This window comes from Pogonomyrmex barbatus, unplaced genomic scaffold, assembly GCF_055798465.1.
Source record: "Pogonomyrmex barbatus isolate J1 unplaced genomic scaffold, ASM5579846v1 scaffold8, whole genome shotgun sequence".
Taxonomy (NCBI): Eukaryota; Metazoa; Arthropoda; class Insecta; order Hymenoptera; family Formicidae; genus Pogonomyrmex; species Pogonomyrmex barbatus.
In genome coordinates this window covers 8939584-8949705 of record NW_028297182.1, presented here as the reverse complement: position 1 = coordinate 8949705, position 10122 = coordinate 8939584, and the positions used below count along the sequence as shown (strand labels likewise).

At 32.1% G+C, this 10122-nt stretch overlaps 2 protein-coding genes across 12 annotated transcripts in view; one reads left to right on the top strand and one right to left on the bottom strand.

The window, feature by feature from the left end:
- Positions 1-255: 255 nt before the first annotated feature.
- Positions 256-4145, top strand: Efr (ER GDP-fucose transporter). The gene is made up of 5 exons (XM_011638513.3): positions 256-893; positions 1833-2049; positions 2164-2478; positions 2548-2699; positions 2795-4145. Exons 1-5 carry the CDS (start codon positions 817-819, stop codon positions 3036-3038), a joined length of 1005 nt encoding a protein of 334 aa, XP_011636815.2. The 5' UTR covers positions 256-816; the 3' UTR covers positions 3039-4145.
- AMPdeam (AMP deaminase) overlaps positions 3400-10122 on the bottom strand; it is a 30277-nt gene continuing 23554 nt past the window's right edge. For 8 of the 11 annotated variants that reach the window (XM_089083966.1, XM_089083965.1, XM_089083967.1 and 5 more), the window contains 11 exons: positions 9112-9265; positions 7920-8106; positions 7402-7500; positions 6858-7207; positions 6470-6667; positions 6092-6387; positions 5889-6015; positions 5646-5809; positions 5280-5574; positions 5050-5160; positions 3400-4894 (listed from right to left, as the gene is read on the bottom strand). In XM_089083966.1, the coding sequence (XP_088940092.1) occupies positions 4724-4894; positions 5050-5160; positions 5280-5574; positions 5646-5809; positions 5889-6015; positions 6092-6387; positions 6470-6667; positions 6858-7207; positions 7402-7500; positions 7920-8106; positions 9112-9265 (2152 nt within the window). In that variant the 3' untranslated portion in view covers positions 3400-4723. The remainder of the gene's footprint in view (positions 4895-5049; positions 5161-5279; positions 5575-5645; positions 5810-5888; positions 6016-6091; positions 6388-6469; positions 6668-6857; positions 7208-7401; positions 7501-7919; positions 8107-9111; positions 9266-10122) is intronic. The other 3 variants (XM_011638523.3, XM_089083973.1, XM_011638515.3) reach the window with 2 other exon arrangements.

The window sequence follows — 10122 nt, the reverse complement described above, 5'->3', positions numbered from 1 at the left end:
GATCGTCGCGTTTTTCTGCCAGATTCTTTTGTTTTAAGTGAAACCGCGTCGATTGAGCCCAATTTTATCGAAATTGGAGATGATGGGTGGTATTCTAAATAAATATCCTTTCTGATAATATTAGAAAAAGTCTGGTTCTAATATCTCAATTTGTTTATGAAATATTGTTTTATATATATATATATATATATATATATATATATATTCACTCATTTTATATATATATATATATATATATATATATATATATATATCTCCGTGTGCGTAAATGGGAAAAAACGCTGGTGCGCTTGTGCCTGGCCGCGCAACGTCACACCGCGTCACACCAACTCGCCATCGTTCACCGTCACTGGATGACTGGATTCAATGTGATGTGCGCCAAGGAAGTGGAATTCTCGACCAATCTCGACGTTACGGCAACGTGTTATCACCCACAAATAAGAGTCTTACGAGTATGAGGAGCACGTTAAAGTACGTGGCTGGCGGACAGTTAGAGGACATTACGAATACGAGAACGTGGCGCGATGCGACGGCATATTTGAGTGCGCGGAAGGTCGACGAATAGTTTCAGCGTGTTGCGATATCGCGACGACCGATATACATATGTATGCATATGTATGTATGCGCGCGTAATCACACGATACATCGCATTATTACATCGCTGATACTTGCCTAGCCGCTGGGCACAGTGTACCGATGGATCGCGCGCTGCGTGCTGGCGGTTCTCCACGCGGCTCGTAGGTTAGTCCGCAACTTCCGGGACCGATAAGGAAGAAGGAAGAAGGTGAAAGAAAAGTATCTAAAACCGAGAGCACAATGCGGGCAGCTGTCGCGGTGATCTGCGTCTTCCTCGGCTGCTGCACCAATGTCGTGTTTCTGGAACTACTTGTCAAGTGAGTAACCGATGACTCCGATCAACTTGACATATATTGCATAACAGCAGGACATCGTATATGTAACGTTATACGCTACGTAATAAAACTTTTTTATCATTTTTTTTTTTTTTATTAATAAATTATGTCTCATAGCGTCCGTCATTTGACGACTTGTCCATTTCTATCGATATAGATTAACTTCGGTTTCAATTTACTTTTTAGTTGTTTTTTTATCTTTCTTAGTTCTAATCCCCTTTTCTATCAGTGTAAATTAATTTTAACTTTTTAAATTTAAATTTTAAATTTTAACTTTTAATTTTTAACTTTTCTGATTCTTAGAATTAAAAAAAAGATGAAAAGTAAATTAAACTGAGATTAAAGTTAATCCAGATAAAAATAGGTATAAGGAGTCTCTTTCACTATCATCAATTAATTTAATTGACTAATTATTCCATTGGAATTGATAATTGTATTTATCATTAAATTTGTGAATAAATGGAATAATCGGCCGATTGAGTTAATCAAAGAACTATTAAAGATGAAAGAGACTTTAAAAATTAGACTTTAATCTCAGTTTAATTTTTCTAATTTATTCTTTATCTTTCGAAGTTACTCTTTATTTTTTTAATTTTTAGAATTTAAAAGATAAAGAGTAACTTAAATCAAGATTAATAGATGTGTTAATCTGATAGAAGTAGACATTATATAACGATGAAATATTTGCTATTTATAATATTTGGTTCAAAAACAATCCTATTACAAAGAGTATTACTATGATATAATTATGTTTATTTATCATCACTAAATATCTTATACATTTCGTCTGTTCTTTAAATAATTCTTTCAATAACATATTTATTTTGTTTTAAATGTAGAAAATAACATGATGTATCGTATTATTATTGCAAAACATAAACATGGACCTAACAACAAAATTGTTTGATTACCTGATTTTAGGGATGATCCTGGCAGTGGGAATCTCATCACATTCGCTCAGTTCCTTTTCATAGCTATCGAGGGATTCTTGTTTACATCTAAATTTGGCACTGTCAAACCAACTATAGGCATAAAAGATTATTTTATTTTAGTTGTAATGTTTTTTGTTGCCAATGTTTGCAACAATTATGCATTTGACTTTAATATTCCTATGCCTCTGCATATGATATTTAGAGCTGTGAGTATCAATAGATTTGATTTGATGACACAAATTGCCATATTTGTTACTACCCTATATATAAATACACTATACTTTATTGTTTTTACTATATTATATTATGTTGTTTTTTAGGGTTCTCTCATAGCCAACATGATTATGGGTATTATTATCTTAAATAAAAAGTATGCGTTTAGCAAATATTTATCAGTATTCATGATCACCTCGGGAATAGCGATTTGCACAATCGTTAGCGGTAAAGAAATTAAATCCTTGCAGCAGAAAAATGTAGAGCAAGTGCTCACGACACCATGGGAAGATTTCTTTTGGTGGACTTTGGGCATATCTTTACTCACAGTTGCTTTATTCGTTTCTGCTAGAATGGGTATTTACCAGGAAGTACTGTACAGTCGATATGGTAAAAATGCGCGAGAAGCTTTATACTATACGGTAAGCCATTCCTTATTTTTTTCTTGTTATTAAATGTCATGTTAATCGTCAATATAAAATTTTTTACAGCATTTATTACCCTTGCCGTTTTTCCTAACGCTAATGCCTAATATTTATGATCACTGGAACTTCGCACTCGCATCTGAATCATTAAGATTGCCTCTGATTGGCGTGCAAATGCCATCGTTACTTGTATATTTAATTGGAAACATTTTGACGCAGTATCCTTTTCTAAATGCAGTCATATTTTATTACATTATGCATACACATATACCAAGTGTTTTATATGAAATGTTTTCCTTAATTATATTTTCAGATATATGTGCATCAGCTCTGTATTTGTTTTAACCACAGAGTGTAGTTCTCTTACAGTTACTTTAGTGATAACATTGCGAAAGTTCCTTTCATTGTTATTCTCTATACTTTATTTTAAGAATCCGTTTACTATATATCATTGGATTGGTACGCTACTAGTCTTTATAGGTACGATTATTTTTACGGAAGTGATACCAAAGATTACACAAAGCTTGCAGATATTAAAAACGAAAAAGGTGGAATAGGTATGTTAAGAGTAAGACAAATATCTTTTATTCTTATCGATTTATAACTGTAAATGGCATTTTACAGTGGTTGCATTATTTACGTACGGAAAACAGCAAGTACAAAAAATTCTGAAGTATATATTATGCAAAAATGATCAATACCTGTTCATTGTTTTGTATAAATGCTTTTACAAAATAGAAAATTATATTTGAGAAATGCGTAATCCCTCTACCTCAATTATATTTTCATAATTCAATAATTATTTATTAATGAATAAAAGAAATTGTACTCTTGCTCTTTTTATCACTGCATACGTACCTGATGTTTTATTGATGCTTGTATATAAATCAGGCTATCGTTTAATCAATAATTTCGCAATTTTATGGTTTTAACGATGCAAGTATATTTCCAATTCATAGTATATATATATATTTTTTATATACAATAAATATATATCTTTTTCTATCTAGCAACAATTTAATTTAAATTCGATATCAGGGCACAGTGTTCAAGTGTTATAGATCACCATATCGCTTAATTTAATTTCTTAATTAGGCTCGTTGTTTGGAAAGTTCTCTCAGAAAATGGCAAACGCAAAATACGATGTGAAAAACGATAAAGTTAAAATAAAAAAAAAAATATCGCCGCATAATCATGTTAATATCGCTGTATTATAACTTGGCACGCATACATATATAATATATATATATAGCTTGTAAAAGTCTTAGTTACATGTAAATTTAAATTAATTTTCTATTTACATTGTCTATTTATGGAAAGAAGAGTGGACAATGGCACGAGTTAATTATCCATATACGAGCTAATTGTCAGAATGCTCGTCGAAACAAACATCATGGACGATTTTATGATATAAATGTACAAAAATGTAAGAAAATAAAGTTAAAATCTAAGAAAAGAGTATCGCTGTCACTAAGCACAGCCGAAATGTGAAAAACAGATTTATCCTATTACGAGTTTAATGTCAAGAGAAATGAACATAATATTCGGATCTAGCCTAGTTCGTATTACAATATGTACGCTAATATGTATTATAAATGTTGCAACGAGATAGAAGAAATACTTTCTAAAAACTACTATTATTAAATTGGTCAACGTATGTATAATTTCTGATTAATCCTGATTTATCCTTGCGATTAACATCTTTATAAAAAATGCAGAATAGAAATAAACATAAAATTTACATAATTATCTCATCACTAATTATATTCACATAATTTATCTCATCGCTAAATATAAATTTTAATTTATAAATTTTATAATTTAATGTCAAATCTAAAATTACATTATTCTTTACGTATCTTTGATCATAACAATCTTACATTCTTATCATACATTATCTATCTCAAACGTTTTCATATAGAAAGTCTATGATATAAAATTTAAATTCAAGATTTAAATTTAAGACATTTAAAACTAAAATATTTTATTTTTTATATAATTCGATTAATATTATTCAAGCTCAATTTTCAAATTATTTTCTTGACATAAAAAGAAAGAAATTGATGATCAAAAGAAAAGAAATTGATTTGCGTGCAAATTCACAATATTCTGAAAATATTCTGTAATCATCATAAAAAATCAACCGCAAGTATAAATTGAATGAATAATTGTCATAATTCGTCGATTTTGAATGCCATTGTATGTTAATCGATTTTGATAAAATCCAGATAATATTCGATTATTAAAACGGAAGTGATTCGGGCTTTTCCACAACTTTGAAGATATTGGACAGTTCATCAACTAATGTTTCATATCGATAGGCCACTCGGATATCTGGTACATTGGTTCGAGTGATATCATTACCAGCGACTCCTTCTTTTGTATAATTAGGTCCCAACCAGTATTGTTTACTCTGCAAAACAAGAAACTTTTAAATCACATGGCATTCCGTTGAAGTGTATGGAATATTAAATTTGGAGACATTACTATAAACTTGTGTAGAGTACTTGGATCATCAGATTAATTGTATATACGTATAAAAGTTGAAGAACCGAAATAATTACTCACTTTATGCGGAAAACCACTCATAAGAACAGAATTGCGTGCTAGTTCGCACATGTCACATGAACTGAGTTTCCACACTTGCGCAGCAATACTGTATTCTTCCATTAGGGGTTCCTAATAAATTAAATTATACCGTACCAATCGTGAGACTAAATATGCCATAATAATTATTTCTAACATTAACAATAAATAACAAATATTCCATTGTACAATTTCTAATATATTTTATGCACCTTAGTAAAATGAAACTGAAGAGGATCGTCCGTAGACAAACTTATGCATAATCCTCTAGCTAGATACTCCGGAAGCGGATTACGATGATAATTTAGGAAAAGCGAGTTATTACTGAGTGGTGACATTGCGATGCCGATTTGTGCCAAGTAATATAGATATTGGAGCACGGGAACTTTTCTGAGCAATAGGCCATGCGAAATGTTTTCCGCCATCATATAGCCGCACACAAGATGTTGAACAGGTCCTGCTTCGCCGCAATGAGGTCTTAGAACAAATGTATTTAAGCCTTGTTCCCTGTTAAAAATTTCATGTCAAGAAATGTAATGTTGAAATGAGACAAAAGAACAATAAAACTGATAACATACGCTCTAAAATGATTGAGGACTGTCATATTTGCATAAGTGTAATACTGGTAATAACCGTATGGTGGATTCTCTATGTCATCCCATTCTGCAGGTGGGCAAACATCTTTATCGAAGAGAGGATTTTCGGGTTTACTTTCATCATCCACGGAATCAAAACCTATTACCTGCAATAATGAAAACGTAAAACGTTTAAAAAAGTATGTAACAATAATAAAAACAGATTAGAAGAATAGGAAAACATACATATTGAAGAAATTTATGTAGCTCCGGATGAGAATGAGGATCATTGGTCACTTCGAATAACGGTAGGAAAATGTTATTAATAATTTCTTGGAAATTCGTCATGAGTTTGTTTAACTTAAAGATATCACTGCAATATAAAATGCGATGAATGAAAAATCCGTCGAATTTAAATGCTGCGCATACTGTATACGATATAGACTTACTATAATCTAGGAATCTGTATGAGCCAGCGCACATTGTCTGAAGAAACATCGCTCTGGATTGCCCACTTGGCTAGTTTGTCCCATTCCTCTGGACTCTTACCATAGATCGAAAGACGTAACTCTGCGTTCTGGTACTTGGACTCTTCGAGATCGCTTGCAACCTCCTTAATTATCCTTGCAAAATACTTGCCGTTCAGATAGTTGTCGGTCTTGAGGAAAACCTCACGCAAACGACTCTCGCCAATCGGATTGTATTTCGCGTTAAACTTGTCAAACCTGTGAAACGTGTTTCTATCCTAGTGAGGAAAAGGTAAAATAACATACAATTCTTTTCGATACTTTCTTCTTAACATGAATATCGTTCTGGAAGATACTTACTGCATGCACATCCAACATGTCGACGCTCAGATCATAGGTCGTCAGATTCATGGACTGAAAAACTTCGCGGAGCGTCATAGTCTCCCCGTTCTTGGAACATGTGACCACTTCGTCGGCATGATTTTTTAACGTTTTCTTAATAAACCTAAGCAGGTGCTTCTGATTCATGCATGAAGCCGCGTGTATGTGAGTATCGACCTGTTAAATTAATCATATAATAGCGCAACTCGTTCGTACGCCGCATTGATGGGTAAGTAGAAAGATTCAATTTAAAATAGCTAGGAATCCAGAGTCTTCTTTAATTTTCTGCTTTGAAGTTGTATTATTCATTTTCTATCTTTACAATAAATATTAATCTTACGGTGATTCCGATTGTTTGCGTACAGACCTTTCTGATATTGTAGAAATCCCTATGCGGCACAGCCTTCTGACTTGCTAGTTCTCTAAGCTCGTTTAACAATACGTGTAATTGATACTTGGAGGAGAGATAACTCAGTCTTCGGTAGCAGAAGGATTTCAGGGGTCCATCGGCGATCATGGCGCATAGCAGGTTCATATCTTGGACGAAGGCTGCCAGGTCCGGATATGAATATGGGAGTGGTTTACCGTTGGCTAGGTCCTCGTCATTGGCGAACAAGTTGAACACGCCATTGACTGGCACAATCTTGTAATTCTTCGCTGGTGGAAATTCGCATTCCCATGGATCGCCTCGAGACGCGGGCGCGTGTACCGGATGATCTGTTGATAATTGATTGAGACATTAATGAGACATCGTTTAGCGAGCCAATCGTCTGTTGCCGCAGCGCTGTTTATTTTCGCAACAAAACTATCTCGCACATGGTAAAGAGACTCTACGGTGATTAAGAAGTAGTTAGTACGTGACTCGAAACAGCGTGCAACAGGAAATTCAAGGTAAGGATATTAATAGGTACTAGGAGGACCTGTCCGAGAGACGTCTTTGATCAGCGCATTGATGTCCGCGTCCGATTGAGCACCACTGATTTCGTTCACAATATCCAGCGGCCCTTTCCCTTAAGAAATACGTAATAAGACTGATATCGTATAGTTTTCACTAACTCATACGTTTAGTCGTGCTTAATACACTAACTAAAGCTGTGCTTTGAATGAAGCTCTGCACGAGGAGCCCCGCGTGATTAGACACGCGTCGCTGCGTCCGACGAAGAAAAAAAAAAAAAAAAAAGAAAGAAAGAAAAAGAACTACACAACACACGAATGATAGCTTGACGTTATTGCCATTAGCGTTTGAAGCGTTTAAACGTTAATGTTAATTACATTGGAATGTTTCGTAAGATTATAAATCACGTGTTTCTATGATAAACAACGACACGAGGGAAGGACATCTAACGGAATACGGATGGCGAAGGTACGAAACATGAGATTGAATTTTCAATATGTGACTTTGAACCGTTTCTCAATTAATGATAACTACCTTTGATGGCCTTGCGATCATCGTGATGAACCTCGTCGTCCGTGGTGAGTGGCCTTTTATCGATACTACGTAAGAATCTAGAAGTAATAGTGGGGAAGCTCTGTTTGGAGTTGTTCATATGTTTTTCACGAATCGCTAATGCCTGCACCAACATCTTGGAGGCCCTTTGAAGATCTTCCAGAGGTACCTATGTATTTTTAAAGACAAAGCGCAATAATGTAAAATCAATCGAAAGTAACGAATCATTCATTGCAACGAAAGTAAGAGACACAAAACGACGAAATAAGAATTTTTCAGAAATATAACTTTAGTGATATTTTGATAATTTTCCCGATGATTAGATGTTTATCAATTATAAAAATTCTCATTGTGTAATAAAACAACGTCTAATATGTATATCTAATTTGATACATAAAAATATACATATATAGAAATTTAATAAAATATATTAAATTATAAATTATAAAATATATTATATTAAATATTTTATAATATTAATATATTAAATTATAAATTATAAAATATATTAAATAATAAAATATATAATTTATGCAAATTCTCGAAATATTTAAATATTAATTTTATATTACGATTATGAAACTAGATTAAAAGTATTTATTATAGATTAATACGGATGAAGGAAGGAGGGGCAAAAGCCTAGGTGGCCGAGGGTTTCTTGCGTAACTCCTTGCAAGGTTTCCACTTCACACAAAATCTCCTGGGACACATTATACATAATAGTTACCCACGAAACCATAAAGTTTAAGTTACATCGTGTCGATACTTAATAATATCTCACAATTATTATTTCTCGGGAAATATTTTACCGAAAACCATCTTTTTTTCTATTTTAATCAATTATAATAAACTTGATAAATCAAATTTTTATTTGATTATTATATTTTTATTATGACAAATATATATATAATCATATATATATATAATATATAATCATAATAAGAATATTCATTAAATGATGTAATAATTTATATTTGTAAATTTTCGAATCATCTTAAGCAGCATCTTAAGTTCTTAAGTAAGCATTAATAAATACAATAATTATCATTCGTATTTTTATTATCATAAAAAATCATAAAAAATTATGAGAATTGTAAAGCATTTATTAAGTTTCTAAACTTTTAATATTCTCCAAATATAAATTGGCTAAAATTATCAACAATTTGAGACTCACCCCGGAAGTATCCTCGCCGGATATGGAGACTCGTTGAAAATGAGGCACAAAGTCATTTTCTTCAATTTTGAAGCTATGGTCGATGTCATCGGGAACTCCTGGGTGAAGTGATGGTTCATAATGACTGCGACGTTCTTCAAGATCTCTTGCAGCTCTGTCAAATAAGAGAGGAAACCATTGATTAATCATTGATTAATTCTTCTTTACACAAAATAAAATTTCACAATGAGATATGTTTTTATATACGAAATGAATTGCAATTATTTTTCGAAATATCAAAAGTAGATTTCTTATTTGAATCTAAAATGAAGATATTGCAGCTTTTTAATTCTCGATATCAAACATTTCAGTAATAAAAAGTAGCATTTTTATTAATATAAACTTTATTAATATAAAACGAATAATAAAATATTGATATCCATTTGCAATTCTAAAGCTTGGATACTTGACCTCATTTTTATTTTATCTTATTTTTAGATTTAAATAAGGAATTTTCTTTTGAATTGTTATGCCGTAATTGCTGTCCTCTGTAGAATAGTATCTGAAATCTTATATAAATATAATTTCGATATAGAGGAGAATTTATAGTTAATTTCACGAGTTACAACAGGAGACAAATAAAATACATTTTTGTGGTCGAGAGTCTCCAATTGCGAGAGAGGAGCATTAAATTCGACGAGAAGTAGTGATAGAATATTTTATACACTTTTAACCCGAGAGTTATCGACGAATATCGAATCAATATTTTTTTTTTATATGCATGTGAACAAATTAAAAACTTTGTATAACCGCTTTTAATTAACGCATCACGCACATTCTATGCTTATCTGTATATCGATTTATTTCCTTGTGTCTATTACTGCATAATATTATCGAGATGAAGTCATAACATACTAAAAATAATATCTCCGATTGTTCTCGAGAAATATTGAATCCGTTTACAAAATGTATAGCGTGAAATAAAAAGAGATTTATTTTTAAGTATCTTTGAAGTACAAAGATAATAAATTA